This window comes from Bufo gargarizans, chromosome 1 (genome assembly GCF_014858855.1).
Source record: "Bufo gargarizans isolate SCDJY-AF-19 chromosome 1, ASM1485885v1, whole genome shotgun sequence".
NCBI lineage: Eukaryota > Metazoa > Chordata > Amphibia > Anura > Bufonidae > Bufo > Bufo gargarizans.
The window spans coordinates 517,023,780-517,039,711 of record NC_058080.1 but is presented as its reverse complement, the minus strand read 5'-3'; the positions used below and the strand labels follow the sequence as shown (position 1 = coordinate 517,039,711).

The 15,932-nt window shown below is 43.0% G+C and overlaps 1 protein-coding gene across 4 annotated transcripts in view; it reads right to left on the bottom strand.

Annotated features, from left to right (window-relative positions):
- ANKRD13A (ankyrin repeat domain 13A) overlaps positions 1-15,932 on the bottom strand; it is a 63,837-nt gene that overhangs the window by 5,913 nt on the left and 41,992 nt on the right. For 3 of the 4 annotated variants that reach the window (XM_044275371.1, XM_044275372.1, XM_044275374.1), the window contains exons 13-14: positions 8,091-8,210; positions 7,802-7,962 (exon numbers count right to left, since the gene is read on the bottom strand). In XM_044275371.1, coding sequence (XP_044131306.1) covers positions 7,802-7,962; positions 8,091-8,210 — 281 coding nt within the window. Of the gene's footprint in view, positions 1-983; positions 1,362-7,801; positions 7,963-8,090; positions 8,211-15,932 lie in introns of those variants that run through there. The other variant, XM_044275375.1, reaches the window with a different exon arrangement.

Below are 15,932 nucleotides of genomic sequence, written 5' to 3'. Positions count from 1 at the left end.
ATTCATGTCTAGTAGGTACAATAGCAGAAGAATGGCACAACAGAGTCATAAGAATAGATGCTCCAGATTTGTTACTACATGGAGATACATGGAGTCTGCATATAGGCATGAAGTGGGACAGCTTTCCTCCTGGTGCAGCAACAACAACAACTTGGAACTTAATGCTCTTAAGACCATGGAGATGATAATAGACTTTAGGAGATCTCCCCCTAATCATAAATGGATCTACAGTAACCCGAGTAGAGTCATTCAAGTTTCTTGGGACCACAATTTCCAACAACCTAAAATGGAACAACAATACTGTCTCTATCATCAAGAAAGCGCAACAGAGGATGTACCACCTACGGCAGCTGAAAAAGTTTGCCCTACCACAAAAATGAATGTTGGAAAAGAAAGTTGTGATGGCACACTCACATTTGGTTTAGAGAACTATATTTATTAATTATTATTAGTTGAATATGCAATTTACGTTGTTGTATATAGCTATTTGTTTATATAAAATTGTAAGAACATATATAACTAGATAAATAAAAATATGCGTAAAAATTGAGCTAGTAAAAAAAAATAGGAATAAAATAGACGGAGTTATATCTAGTGTTCGAGGTATTGAGAAAGTCTATTCGATAAATCCTAGAAAAAATGGTCATCAAATTTCAATAAAATGGTTTGTTGAAGCGGATTGTTGTTATTTTTTCGCTGGATATGCAAAAAAAAAAAAAAAAAAGTTGCAGATAGAAGGCAGTCCTGTATATATCCAATCAAGAACAAGCGTGATATATGTGTGAAAAAAATATGGTGTATATTCAATCAGGAAAAATTATAAGAAATATAAAAATTATAAAAATTAGTGATCTTTCACTCGAGTAGCTATTGTGCACAAAAAAGTTGGAAAATAAGTGTTCTTTTAAAAATATAGTAAATATTCAAGGTGGTGAACGTGATGTTGGTAAATAGTAAAAACAATGTTGGATATTTGCTGGTTAGGAATTAGTTCTTCTATTTGTCCGGTTTCTTGCTGCTAAAACGTCCGCCCTGCTAAAACGTCCGCCCTTTGGTAGAAGAGCAGATATCTTAATGGCAATATATAAATGAATGGAATCTGTTATAAAGTTTCCCAATATAGCTCTTTCATTAGTCCGTCACGATCGGCGAGTCTGGTAGTTGTAATCACACAAGGAAGAATAATATGGAGTTTGAAAGATTTACATTACCCCTCTTCTTCCGTTACGATATGTTCCTTTATGCAAGGACCTGCGTGGCGTCCCACGTGATCTCTCGCCTTACCATGTGATGTTGCACGTGATGATGATGCAGATGCACGTCACACGGTGTTTAGGTTCCTGATTGGCCAATCCTTTTTGCTGCGGGAAATATGAAAGAATGGAATAGCGCCGATGCGAATATGTTGTCTTCCGATGCTAAACAGTTTCAAATCTTGGATATCCTTTAGGTCCTCACTCGTTCCTCCGACCAGACGCGTTTCGGGACGCTTATGGTCCCTTCCTCAGTGGTCAAGTTGTGATATGTCTGGAGCGAGTCAGGGTTTAAATGCTGGTTCCTTTAAGGGGTGGTGCCATCAATTAGTTTAGGTTGTTAGTAAGTCCTGGTCTGGACGCGGTTTTTATAAATCCTGGTCTGGATTTACTTGGCACTATATTGTCCAGAAAGATGGTAATGGAGATAAAAAATGGAAATGGGATAGATGAGTGAATGTTTACATTAATTGTGTTGTCATCTATTTCTTATTAGGCCTGATTTATATTGCAGTAATGGAGCCTGTATTGTAAATTTTTGATCTCATTCCTAGTTCTATTTTTCTTCTTCTGTGCTTTACTAGCGGTTCTTATATATATATATATGCGGTTACGGTGCGTTTTGTTTTCAATTTTGTTACAATTTTAAATTGTAGTTGTTTCAGGATATTGTTTATTGTTTATAATCGGATTTTCTCTTATAAGTGAGGATGGAAGTTATATATGTTGTGTTTTCTCTCCACTTTATTGTTTGAATCCTGTCTGGGTGGTATTCATGGAGGTTTCTTTCTATTATGATATTTGTCATTTCAGGTTATGTCATAGTGAGTGTTTGGTATTAATTTTGATTTATTTTATGTTTGACGGGTTATTTCGCTTATATGTATCATTATCTAGAGGTAGTATTGGTGCATTAGTGGTGTTTTTATAGTCCTTGCGTTTCTAATGCGGTTTATGTACGTTTTTTCTTCATGTAGGTTTTCTGTGATACCCAAGTGTTTTCTGAAACTATGGTGCCTTTTTCATTTCAAATCTAGCTAAATGATTTCCTATTAATAGTGGTTTGGCTTTCCGATGATATTTGTCATTGAAATAGTTTTCATTTTCCATTTCTTTTACAATTTCTGTATGATTCAAACGTGTATAAGTTCGGTTATATGGAGAATTGAGGATGTGTATGGGGGAGAGGGGCCCAAGTGGGAGAGGAGATAGAGGTGCTGGTAAACAGCCTGACCTATATTTCTCTTTCCCAGAGAGGCACCTCCCCACGATCACAGGAATCCAAAGATCTCTATTTCCGCATTTAGACCTGCAGGTATTAGGGTGTCAAATTCGTAGATTCTCTTGGATTCATTTCGTGACATATTATTGATATGATTTCCTCCTCTCCATGGTTTGTGAATTTTTTCCAGAGCTGTAAATTTGAGAGACGATGGATCACTGTTATGGTATGTTTTGTAATGTTTGGATAGTGTGTGTTGTTCATATCCTTTTTTAATGTTTGCTATGTGTTCTGATACTCTTTTTTTCAGTTGTCTTTTTGTTCTACCAATGTATTGTTTATGACACGGGCATTCCAGTAAGTATATGACGTCTGTGGTATTGCATGTTATACATTCTTCTATTTGTAATTTAAATGAATTTTGTGTAGAACAGACTTGTAAGGTTTTTTTAGGGAAGTTGGTCACTTTGCAGTTGTTGCATCGCCCACATCTAAAAAAGCCTTTCATAGAAAGCCAGTTGTTTTGTACTTTTTTTGTTTTCTGTTTTATCGTGGGAGCTATTTTTAGTCCTAGATTAGGGGCTTTGGTGTAGACTATTGATGGTGTAGTGTTAAGTAATGAACCTATGGTTTTGTCTTTGAGTAGATGGTGCCAGTGTTTGTTAATGATTTTGGCAATGTTTTTATGTTGAGAATTGTAGGGTAAGATTAGTCTTGCTTCTTCTTTTTGTTGTATGGTTACATTTTCTTTTTCTTTGAAAAATTCCTGTCTCTCCATTCTTTTAACTTTGTTTAGTGCAATGTCTAATATTTTGTCTGGGTATTTTTTATTTGTAAACTGCTTTTTCATTTGTGTGGCTTCTTCTTCAAATTTGGTGTTTAGAGTGCAATTCCTTTTTAATCTTCTGAACTGATTTGTTGGAATATTCGTTAGCCATTGTGGGAGATGGCAACTGGAGAATAAGATATGATTATTTTTCATTACAGGTTTTTGGTAGGTACTGCATATTAGTTTGGTGTTTTCAACTTGGATTTTTAGATCAAGGAATTCTATTTGAGTCTTTGTTGTGTTGGATGTGAATCTTAAGTTTAGTTTGTTGTTATTGATTTCATTTAGAAATGATTGTAAGGAGCTGTCTGTATCTTGCCATATGAATATCACATCGTCTATATATCTTCTCCATAGAACCAGACTCGCCCCGAGCCTAGGGGCAACCACCTCGCGTTCCCATTCTGCCATAAAGATGTTTGCATAGCTCGGGGCGAATCTGGTGCCCATTGCTGTGCCAATTTGTTGTTGGTAAAATTCTGAGTTGAATATGAAATAATTATGAGTTAATATAAAGTGAACCCCAGTTGTAATGAAATTTATTTGGTCTGTTTTGAGTGACGAATAATCTGTTAGATGTTTCTTAAGTGCTGCTATACCCTGTGTGTGATCAATTATGGTGTATAACGAATTTACATCCAATGTCCCAAGTGTCCAATTCTCATTGTACTCTATTGTTTCTAATGTAGTAATGATAGCTGTAGTGTCTTTTATGTAGGAAGGAATTATTTTCACATATGGTTGTATTATTTTATCGATGTATTCTGACAGGTTGGAAGTTATTGATCCTATCCCTGAGATGATGGGTCTTCCGGGGGGAGCAGTTGGGTTTTTGTGTATTTTGGGTATGCAGTAAAAAGCAGGTAGTCGTTTTTGTGTGGATATGATGAATTTGTGTTCTCGTTCCAGGAGAATATCATCGTTTAAACCTGTGGTGCAGTACTCTACCAATTTCTTTTGGTATTCTTCTGTGGGATCTTGTTTTAGTCTGCGGTATGTTGTGCAATCTGTGAGTTGGCGTGTACACTCTTGATTATAATTATTGGAGTCTAGTATAACTATCGCTCCTCCTTTGTCTGCTGGGCGGATAGTTATTGTTTCCATTGCTTGAAGTTCTTTCATTGCCTCCCTTTCTTTTCTTGTCAGATTATTTGAAGTTGAAAATATTTTCAATTTCCTGATATCTTGTTCTACACTCTTACGAAATGTTGCAATTTCTTGGCTTATCTCCTGTCTTGGGAAATGTTTGGATTTGCTTTTTAATGTTGTGTGTGAATGTATATTACTTTCTGGTAACTGTGGAGTAAGTGTGTTTTTTAGGTGGTATTTTTTCAAACATAGTTTCCTAATGTATTTTTCAATACCAATATAGGTTGAAAATTTGTCCAAATTATTAGTTGGGGCGAAATTGAGTCCCTTATTTAATAAATTTTTTTGGGTTAACGTAAGATCTGTCTGGCTTAAATTGACTATAATGTCCTCTTGTTCTATCTGTTGTGATGTCTGTTTGAGTATTGATTTTCTCCTTCCTCTTCGTATCTTTCTCTTCGTTGCTGTGTGCGTGTTTTGGATGGAATCCATGTTTGTTGTGGTGGGTCCCTTTGGTAATGGTATTGTTGTCTGTATTGTGTGGTTCCGCTTCGTGGTTGATATATCGAATTGTTGGTTTGTCTGTGTCTCAAATTGTAATCGTGGGTGGGAGAATGTATCTGGCTGTATTTTTTCCCCGGAATTGGTATCGGTGTCTCTTTTTGTCTGGTTTTGTGGTGAGGGGGAGTTACGTCTAAAAAATGTGGGGTCGCCAGTGTTTCATATCTATTGGTTGTTGGCACACTATATTGAGTAGGTGAGTTATTAGTTGTTGGATTATGGTTGTTCTTCTTTGTTTTTTCTTTTATGTTTTCATATTCCCTTCCCTTTTCTGTGTTGGTGTGGTTTTGGTGATGATTGGATGATGCATAGTTTATATGATCTGCTAGTTGATTATTTTGTTCCTCATAAAGGTTATGTTCGGTATTGTGTGTAGTTTGCTCTTCATATTGGTAATGTTTTAGTTTTTTAGTTTTCTTGTATATTATTTCTTTTTCTAGTGAGTCTAGACCTTTACATAGTCTTTCTGTCCATTTGTGGTATTCATCATCTTTTTGGAATAATTCAATTTTTTCTTTTAGTTTCTCTATTGGTGTGATAGTGTCTTCTAATAGTTGCTTTCTTCTTTTTATTATTAATTCTACTAAAATGCACGATTGTGCTTTCAAAAAAGAATCCCATTCTTCTTTAAATTCTGTACTGAGTAGATCTTGTGATGGGTCTTTGGTTAGGGTTAGTCCTTTTGGTATCTGTCCTCTCTCTAGGCATTGAGTGAGTGATTTTATTTCCCATCTGTGTTTCAATTGTTTGTGTAGTAATTTTTCTAATTCTTTAAATGAAATTGATAGCGATATTAGTGGATCTGTTGGGGTTTTACTAGTATTGTGATCGTCAAATGAGTATGTATCTATTTTCTTGCATTTGTTTTCCATATGGCTCCAAATGTCCATATTTGATCGGTTGGGAGCACACCAGATAGGTGTAGGTATAATATAAATGGAAGTCTTACTGAGGCTCACCAGTCGATCAATATAGATAGAGGTGCTCAATCACCGGTACACCTATAGAACCGTGAGATTAAGTTGTGTTGGAAAAGAAAGTTGTGATGGCACACTCACATTTGGTTTAGAGAACTATATTTATTAATTATTATTAGTTGAATATGCAATTTACGTTGTTGTATATAGCTATTTGTTTATATAAAATTGTAAGAACATATATAACTAGATAAATAAAAATATGCGTAAAAATAGACGGAGTTATATCTAGTGTTCGAGGTATTGAGAAAGTCTATTCGATAAATCCTAGAAAAAATGGTGATAAATCCTAGAAAACCGGTGATTGAGCACCTCTATCTATATTGATCGACTGGTGAGCCTCAGTAAGACTTCCATTTACAAAAATGAATGTTGCAGTTCTACACCGCGATCATCGAATCCATCATGACATCATCTATGACTGTATGGTTCGGCTATTGCTCAGTATTAGAAAAGGTGAGACTGCACCGCATCATCCGAACAGCGGAAATGATAATTGGCTGTAGCTTACCTTCCCTGCAGGATCTTCACGCTAGCAGGTGTAGAAAGAGAGCGGCTAAGATTGCCTCAGACCCCTCTCACTCCATCTTCCAGCCTATGCCTTCAGGAGTGAGATACCGTTCAGTGGCTACTAAAACTTCCAGGCACAGGAACAGCTTTTCCCTCAGGCAGTTGCCTTGCTTAATGCAGAACCACGCTAAAGCCGCTATGACTTGAAAGCATTACAGCACAGAACTGAAAACGAACACTTCTCCCTGTTTCTTGCCACTAAAACTCACATACTGTCCTTGTCCTGCAATAACCAGACTGTCTGTCCTTGTACTGTTTAGTTTGTGTCTGTCAGTCAACTGCCAAGTCAAATTCCTTGTAAGTGCAAACTTATTTGGCCCAATAAATAGATTCTAAAGTTACTAAACCAGACATGTCAGGAGAGGTAATAGGTCCTCGTTAAGGGTTGGACAACCCCTTCCAGTGAACTGAGGGCATTTGTTGCCTTCAAGTCTTCATTTAAGCGACACCCCAGGAAAAAGCTAAAAAAGCTGCCTTATACCAGACAGACTGCCCTCACCACTGTCCTACACTTATATGTATCTTGCCACACCATCACACATGATATATATGCCGTGGGTTGCATGTACATGAAATAACTCTTAGGCCTCTTTCACACGGGCGTCAGTTTTTTTGCCCGGATAAGAGCCGGGTGCGTTGCGGGAAAATGCGTGATTTTCCCGTGCGAGTGCAAAACATTGTCACGCGTTGCACTCGCGTGAGAAAAATCGCACGGCATCCGTACTTGCTTGCGGATTCCATCCGATTTTCACACACCCTATTCACTTCTATGGGGCCTGCGTCACGTCAAAATTGGACAATATAGAGCATACTGCGATTTCAACTGAACGCACAAGTGATGCGTTAAAAACAACGCTCATGTGCACAGCCCCATAGAAATGAATGGGTCAGGATTTAGTGCGGGTGCCATACGTTCGCCGCACGGATCGCACCCGCACGGAAAACTTGCCTGTGTGAAAGGGGCCTTAGAATATACACATCTAGAGAGTTATTTCCTGCACAGGTGGCCACTGAGATCTCCCTAGAGGTAGAGCTACCCTTCACAGCAGCTCACTGCTTTGACTAATAGAGGGGTTGGGAGACCCTCCTCTATTACATCTACAAGCCCTAATTATTAAACAGTCATAAACACCTTGATGGCTAAATCCCATTAATTATCTATACTGTTGCAAAAAAGACACCTTTTTCAGGGACAACTTAAAATTCTGTTTGTGTGCAGTTGAGATAATAGCTCCGCTTAAACACTGTACTGCCAATTAATTTTTACCAAACATTCATTGGGTGCATATGTAAAGCTGACCTGATTGCCACTGCACTCTAGAAGACTCTGCTGAATAGCAAACTGCATGATTTCATCATCTTCATCACGAATATGTAGGCTCCTTCCATTTTCCTGAATATGGTATGACGGTGGAATCTCAAAGACAGATTGATCTACTTCAAATGTTGGAGCAGCAGCGGCTAAAAAAAAAAAAAAAAAAAAAAAAAAAGGATGTAAAAAGCATATGAAGTATGACCAAAATATTCCCAAAAAGCTGCACTTTCATACTCCTATTTCATGCAGAATATCATCAGCCATGAGCCTTCACCTTCATCTGGTGTTCCTGTTGGAGTGGTTGGAGTGGTTGGAGACTTCTCCTCTGCCGTGGAGCAAGTATTCACACTGCCAAAGGTAATTCTTGCATTCAGCACGTGAAATAAGGGGATTTCTGTAGGAAGAAGCACAGTAATGTACACAAGGGTTAAACCACACAGCAGTAAAACACAGTAGACTGATGTACACTCATTGACAAAAAAAAACGCAACAAGGAGTTGTTGGAATAGAATGAAACTTTGTGTGTAATGATCATATATGCGATTACAATATTAGAGCAAAAGGTTAAGTTTTTTGGGGAAAAACTGTACAATTGAAAGAAGGTACTAGTGCCCTTTTGGTCCACCTCATAGAGGCATGTCTAGCAATCAACAACCTCTCACCAAGATGTACACTACCCAAAAGTAGCCTCTGATAACCTTTTTATAGGGCAGCGGGAGGAGAAGCACTTTAACCCCTTAAGGACATAGGACGTACCGGTACGCCCTATTTCCCGAGTCCTTAAGGACCAAGGACGTACCGGTACGTCCTGACTTTAAAATCGGCATTCCGGCGCCGCAGGGGTTAATTTGAACAGGATGCCGGCTGAAATCATTCAGCCGGCATCCTGTTAAAACGCCAGGGGGGGGGGGGGGGGGGGGGTCATGTGACCCCCCCCCCCCCGTGTCGGCGATCGCAGCAAACCGCAGGTCAATTCAGACCTGCGGTTTGCTGCGCTTTTTGCAGTTTCTGATCCCCGCGGTCAGGGAACTTTAGAGTGCCTAAAATCAATATAGTACACCCCCCCTGCACCCCTGCATGATTTGATGGCGGCGGGTGGTGCAGGGGGGTGTCGCAGGCGGTGGGGGCGTTGCGGGAGGCGGGCGGTGCGGCAGGCGGGATCGCGATCCCCCGCCCGCCTCCTATTGCGTAATCGTTGGTGTACAGTGGGTATACCAGGGTGCCAGCACATTGCTGGCACCCTGGTATAAACGGCTGACATCGTTGATGCGATGTCAGCCGTTTAACCCTTTCCATACAGCGGTCCGTACGGACCGCTGTATGGAAAAGGTTAACAGTAAGAGGGAGCTCCCTCCCTCTCCGATCGGGGGGCTGCTGTGCCTTTGCAGCCCCCCGATGGGAGAGGGAGAGAGCCCCCAGACAGCCCCCCAAAGCCCCGTCCTCACCCTTCCCCGTCTGTGAAGTTGTGGCAGACGGGGAAGGTTCCCATGGCAACAGGACGCCTGCTCAGGCGTCCTGCTGTCCATGGTGCTGAACAGATCTGTGCTGAAAGCATAGATCTGTTCAGTGTAAGTAAAATACAGTACAGAAACCTATATAGGTTCTGTACTGTATTTTACAGACATCAGACCCACTGGATCTTCAAGAACTAAGTGGGTCTGGGTCAAAAAAATAAATAAAAAATAAGTGACAAAAGTTAAGATAAAAAAAAAACATTTATCACTGAATAAAAAAAAAATAAAAAAAAATAAACTACACATATTAGGTATCGCCGCGTCCGTAACGACCTGATCTATAAAACGGTCATGTTACTTTCCCCGCACAGTGAACGCCATAAAAATAAAAAAATAAAAACTATGAGAAAATTGAAATTTTGCCCACCTTACTTCCCAAAAAAGGTAATAAAAGTGATCAAAAAAGTCGCAAGTACGCCAAAATAGTACCAATCAAACCGTCATCTCATCCCGCAAAAAATGAGACCCTACTCAAGATAATCGCCCAAAAACTGAAAAAACTATGGCTCTCAGACTATGGAGACACTAAACGATTTTTTGGTTTTAAAAATGAAGTTATTGTATAAAACTTACATAAATAAAAAAAATTGTATACATATTAGGTATCGCTGCGTCCGTGACAACCTGCTCTATAAAATTACCACGTGATCTAACCTGTCAGATGAATGTTGTAAATAAAAAAAAAACGTGCCAAAAAAGCTATTTCTTGTTACCTTGCCGCACAAAAAGTGTAATATAGAGCAACCAAAAATCATATCTACCCTGAACTAGTACCAACAATACTGCCACCCTATTCTGTACTTTCTAAAATGGGGTCACTTTTTTGGAGTTTCTACTCTAGGGGTGCATCAGGGGGGCTTCAAATGGGACATGGTGTCAAAAAAACAGTCCAGCAAAATCTGCCTTCCAAAAACCGTGTGGCATTCCTTTCCTTCTGCGCCCTGCCGTTTGCCCGTACAGCAGTTTACAACCACATATGAGGTGTTTCTGTAAACTACAGAATCAGGGCCATAAATAATGAGTTTTGTTTGGCTGTTAACCCTTGCTTTGTAACTGGAAAAATAATTAAAATGGAAAATCTGCCAAAAAAGTGAAATTTTGAAATTGTATCTCTATTTTCCATTAAATCTTGTGCAACACCTAAAGGGTTAACAAAGTTTGTAAAATCAGTTTTGAATACCTTGAGGGGTGTAGTTTCTTAGATGGGGTCACTTTTTATGGAGTTTCTACTCTAGGGGTGCATCAGGGGGCTTCAAATGGGACATGGTGTCAAAAAAACTGTCCAGCAAAATCTGGCTTCCAAAAACCATACGGCGTACCTTTCACTCTACGCCCCGCTGTGTGGCCGTACAGTAGTTTACGGCCACATATGGGGTGTTTCTGTAAACGGCAGTCAGGGCAATAAAGATACAGTCTTGTTTGGCTGTTAACCCTTGCTTTGTTAGTGGAAAAAATGGGTTAAAATGGAAAATTAGGCAAAAAAAATGAAATTCTCAAATTTCATCCCCATTTGCCAATAACTCTTGTGCAATACCTAAAGGGTTAACGAAGTTTGTAAAATCAGTTTTGAATACCTTGAGGGGTGTAGTTTCTTAGATGGGGTCACTTTTTATGGAGTTTCTACTCTAGGGGTGCATCAGGGGGCTTCAAATGGGACATGGTGTCAAAAAAACTGTCCAGCAAAATCTGGCTTCCAAAAACCATACGGCGTACCTTTCACTCTACGCCCCGCTGTGTGGCCGTACAGTAGTTTACAGAAACACCCCATATGTGGCCGTAAACGGCAGAGTCAGGGCAATAAAGATACAGTCTTGTTTGGCTGTTAACCCTTGCTTTGTTAGTGGAAAAAATGGGTTAAAATGGAAAATTAGGCAAAAAAATGAAATTCTCAAATTTCATCCCCATTTGCCAATAACTCTTGTTCAACACCTAAAGGGTTAACCGAGTTTGTAAAATCAGTTTTGAATACCTTGAGGGGTGTAGTTTATAGAATGGGTCATTTTTGGGCGGTTTCTATTATGTAAGCCTCGCAAAGTGACTTCAGAGCTGTAGTGGTCCCTAAAAATTGGGTTTTTGTAAATTTCTGAAAAATTTCAAGATTTGCTTCTAAACTTCTAAGCCTTGTAACATCCCCAAAAAATAAAATATCATTCCCAAAATAATTCAAACATGAAGTAGACATATGGGGAATGTTAAGTCATCACAATTTTTGGGGGTATTACTATGTATTACAGAAGTAGAGAAACTGAAACTTTGAAATTTGCTATTTTTCAAAATTTTTGGTAAATTAGGTATTTTATTATGCAAAAAAAATAATTTTTTTGACTTTATTTTACCAGTGTCATGAAGTACAATATGTGACGAAAAAAACAATCTCAGAATGGCCTGTATAAGTAAAAGCGTTTTAAAGTTATCAGCACTTAAAGTGACACTGGTCAGATTTGCAAAAAATGGCCTGGTCCTTAAGGTGAAAATGAGCCTGGTCCTTAAGGGGTTAAAGGGCTTCTGTCACCCCCCAAACAGCAATTTTCAGTATTGGACTTAATATAATTGCTAATGTACGCAGAGTCCATATATACCCCTCTTACCTCTGGCTGTGCTTTAAATTCTTAAAAAATAGTACTTTTGTGATATGCAAATTTATTTACTACCAGCAAGTTGGGCGGTTACTTGCTGGTAGCCGCCGCATCCTCGGTCTAAAAAAACGCCCCCTCCTCCACTTGATTGACAGGGCCAGCGAGCGCTCTCCTCCTTCCGCTGGCCCTGTCTGCAGCTGAAATCCCGCACCTGCGCCTGCGCTATAAGCTTTGGTGGTATAGTGTATCTAAATTGTCATGGAACCATGAACCAGACGTACAACAAGAGATAAGTGGAAAATAAGAAGGTTTTATTGAAGAGCAAGCCGTAGCAAAGTCCGAACGGATGGCTAAACCGAAGCAGGGTCTTGCGGAGACAGAGGTCAGGAACCAGAAGGGTAGTCAGACGAAGCCAGGAACAGGAACCAACGGGGTAGTCAGACGAAGCCAGAATCAGGAACCAACGGGGTAGTCAGACGAAGCCGGAATCAGGAACCAACGGGGTAGTCAGACGAAGCCGGAATCAGGAACCAACAGGGTAGTCAGACGAGGCCAGGATCAGGAACCAGAAGAAGCAGCAGTCTTGGAAGCATGTGAACACAGGAGGACCAAGCAAGGAACTTAAGCCACAGACCTCCTATATATATGAGCTAGGCATCCAGCTCCTCCCAGTGGGAAGGAGGAGCCGCAGGGTGGGAGGCTACAAGAAAACCCAGAAACCAAGATGGCCGCCAGCACATGTCAAACGAAGGGAACAGCAAGGAGGTAAGACCATGACAGTACCTCCCCCTCAAGGGCCCCTCCTCCGCGGAGTAAGGAACGGTTTCTGAGGGAAGCGTGCGTGGAAGGCTCGGAGCAAGACAGGAGCATGGACATCTGCGGAGGGAACCCAGGAACGCTCCTCTGGACCATAACCACGCCAATGGACCAAAAACTGCACCCGGCCGCGGACCAGGCGTGAGTCCAGGATATTGCTCACCTCATACTCCTCACGATTGCCCACTTGGACCGGACGAGGCCGAGGAATCGAGGAAGTGAAACGATTACACACCAGTGGCTTCAACAGGGAGACATGAAACACGTTGGAGATCCGCATGCCAGGAGGAAGCGCAAGGGCATAGGCTACCGGGTTTACCCTGCGAAGCACTCGGAAGGGACCAACAAAGCGAGGCGCCAGCTTGGGAGTGGGCACTCGAAGGTTGAGGTTGCGGGTGGACAACCATACGCGGTCTCCGACCTGGTAGGAAGGAGCGGGCGCTCGTCTGCGATCAGCCTGGAGTTTCTGGCGCTGCGCAGAGACCTCAAGGGACCTCTGGATCTGTACCCAAGAAGCACGTAGGACGGAAAGGTGATCCTCCACAGCCGGAATATCCTGGGGAGAGAATACCTCCGGTAACACGGCAGGTTGGAACCCATAATTGGCCATGAAGGGAGACGTCCCAGAGGAAGAGTTCACCGCCGTGTTCCTGGCAAACTCAGCCCAAGGCAGGAGGTCAACCCAATTGTCTTGGTGATCGGAGACATAGCAACGAAGGAATTGCTCCAAGGCCTGATTGGATCGTTCTGCGGCCCCATTGGACTGAGGGTGGTAGGCCGAGGAGAAAGAGAGATGAATCCCCAACTGGGAGCAAAAGGCGCGCCAGAACCTGGACACAAACTGACTCCCCCGATCCGACACAATCTCCTTGGGCAAACCGTGCAACCGGAAGACCTCCCTGGCAAAAATCGAGGCCAACTCTTGTGCAGAGGGTAACTTCTTGAGAGGAACACAGTGGCACATTTTGGAAAACCGATCCACAATCATGAGAATGACCGTATGGCCTCGGGATGCAGGGAGGTCCACAATGAAATCCATCCCCAGGTGTGACCATGGACGCTCCCCGGTGGCTATGGGTTGCAAAAGGCCCAACGGAAGGTGCCGAGGGGACTTACTCTGGGCACAAACGGAGCATGCCGCTACATATGCGGCGATGTCGGAACGTAGAGAAGGCCACCAGAACAGACGTGAAACCGCCCAGGACAGCTGATTCTTTCCAGGGTGCCCCGCGGCCTTGGAGTTATGGTAGGTTCGCAACAACCGAGTGCGCAACTCCTCAGGCACAAAACATCTGCCGTTGGGTCTCCCAGAGGGAGCACCAGATTGAGCCGCCAAAATCTGCTCACCCAGAGGAGAAGTCAGGCTGGTGCGAATAGCGGCCAGGATCTGATTCGGGGGTATGACCGTAGTCGGAATCGACTCCTCCCCGGACAGCTCGGAGTACTGCCGTGATAAGGCATCCGCTCTGATGTTCTTGGAGCCGGGTAGGTAGGAGACCACGTAATTAAAACGTGACAAGAACAGAGCCCATCTGGCCTGACGTGGTGTCAATCTCTTGGCCTCAGAAAGGTAGGTCAGATTCTTGTGGTCCGTCAGGATGAGAACCGGAACCACCGAGCCCTCGAGCAAGTGCCTCCATTCTTTAAGGGCCTGCACGATGGCCAATAACTCCCTGTCACCAATCTGATAGTTGCACTCCGCGGAAGACAGTTTCCGGGAGTAAAACCCACAAGGAAGCAGAGGACCCTCTGGTGTTCTACGCTGAGACAGGAGGGCGCCTACTCCCGTCTCAGACGCGTCCACCTCGAGGACAAAAGGCAACCCAGGGTTGGGATGCGACAGAATCGGAGCCGACACAAAGGCGGACTTTAGAGCCTCAAAAGCTCGGATGGCCTCGAGCGGCCAGACCTGCGGATTACTGCCCTTCCTGGTCAGATCCGTGAGAGGCTTGGCTAGCATGGAAAAGTCCCTGATGAACTTCCGATAATAATTGGCGAAGCCCAAAAAGCGCTGCAGGGCACGAAGCCCACTGGGCTGGGGCCACTGTAAGACAGCCGAAACCTTCTCAGGATCCATGGAGAACCCCTCAGCGGAAATGATGTAACCTAAGAAGGTTACCTGGGATCGGTGAAATTCGCATTTCTCAAGCTTACCGAACAGCTTGTTCTCTCGTAAGCGTTGCAACACTCGTCTGACATCCAGAATGTGGGCCTCCATGGATGCAGAATATACCAAGATGTCATCCAAATAGACCACCACACACTGCTGCAACAGGTCACGGAAAACATCGTTGATGAATTCCTGGAAGACTGCGGGCGCATTGCACAACCCAAAGGGCATAACCAAGGATTCATAATGACCGGTCCTGGTGTTAAACGCGGTCTTCCACTCATCGCCCGCCTTGATCCTTACCAGGTTATATGCCGCCCTCAGGTCGAGTTTGGTAAAGACCGTGGCCCCTTTGAGGCGATCGAACAGCTCGGAAATCAAGGGTATCGGGTAAGCGTTCTTGATCGTGATGCGATTGAGACCCCTGTAATCGATGCAAGGCCTCAACTCGCCGCCCTTCTTTTTCACAAAGAAAAATCCAGCCCCTGCCGGGGACGAGGATTTGCGAATGTGTCCGCGTGAAAGCGCCTCCCTCACGTACTCCTCCATGGCCTCATTCTCCGCTACCGACAGTGGATAGACTTTGCCACGAGGAGGAACGGCACCGGATTGTAACTCTATGGCACAATCGTATGGGCGGTGCGGAGGTAGGGCAACCGCGCGCACCTTATCGAATACATCCCGGTACTCTTCGTATTCAGGAGGCAACAGAGAGTCCGAGGAAGTACACAGCAACTTGACAGGCCCATGGATGCAACTAGCCCCACACTGCGGTGACCACGAGAGGATCTCGACCGATCTCCAATCGAAAGTCGGATTATGCTTCTGGAGCCAGGGGTACCCCAAGACCACCGAGTAGTGTGGAGACGAAATAACCTGGAGACAGACCGACTCTCTGTGAACGGCACCAATGGCCATCCCCACTGGAAGGGTCTCATGAGTCACGTGTGGCGGCAGAAGGGGTCTGCCGTCTATCGCCTCAAGAGCCAGTGGGGAACCTCGAGGCTGCAGAGGAATGGAATTGGCAGCAACGAACACTCTATCAATGAACAAACCACCAGCACCAGAGTCCACCAACGCCTGGGTCGTCACCGAGCCCC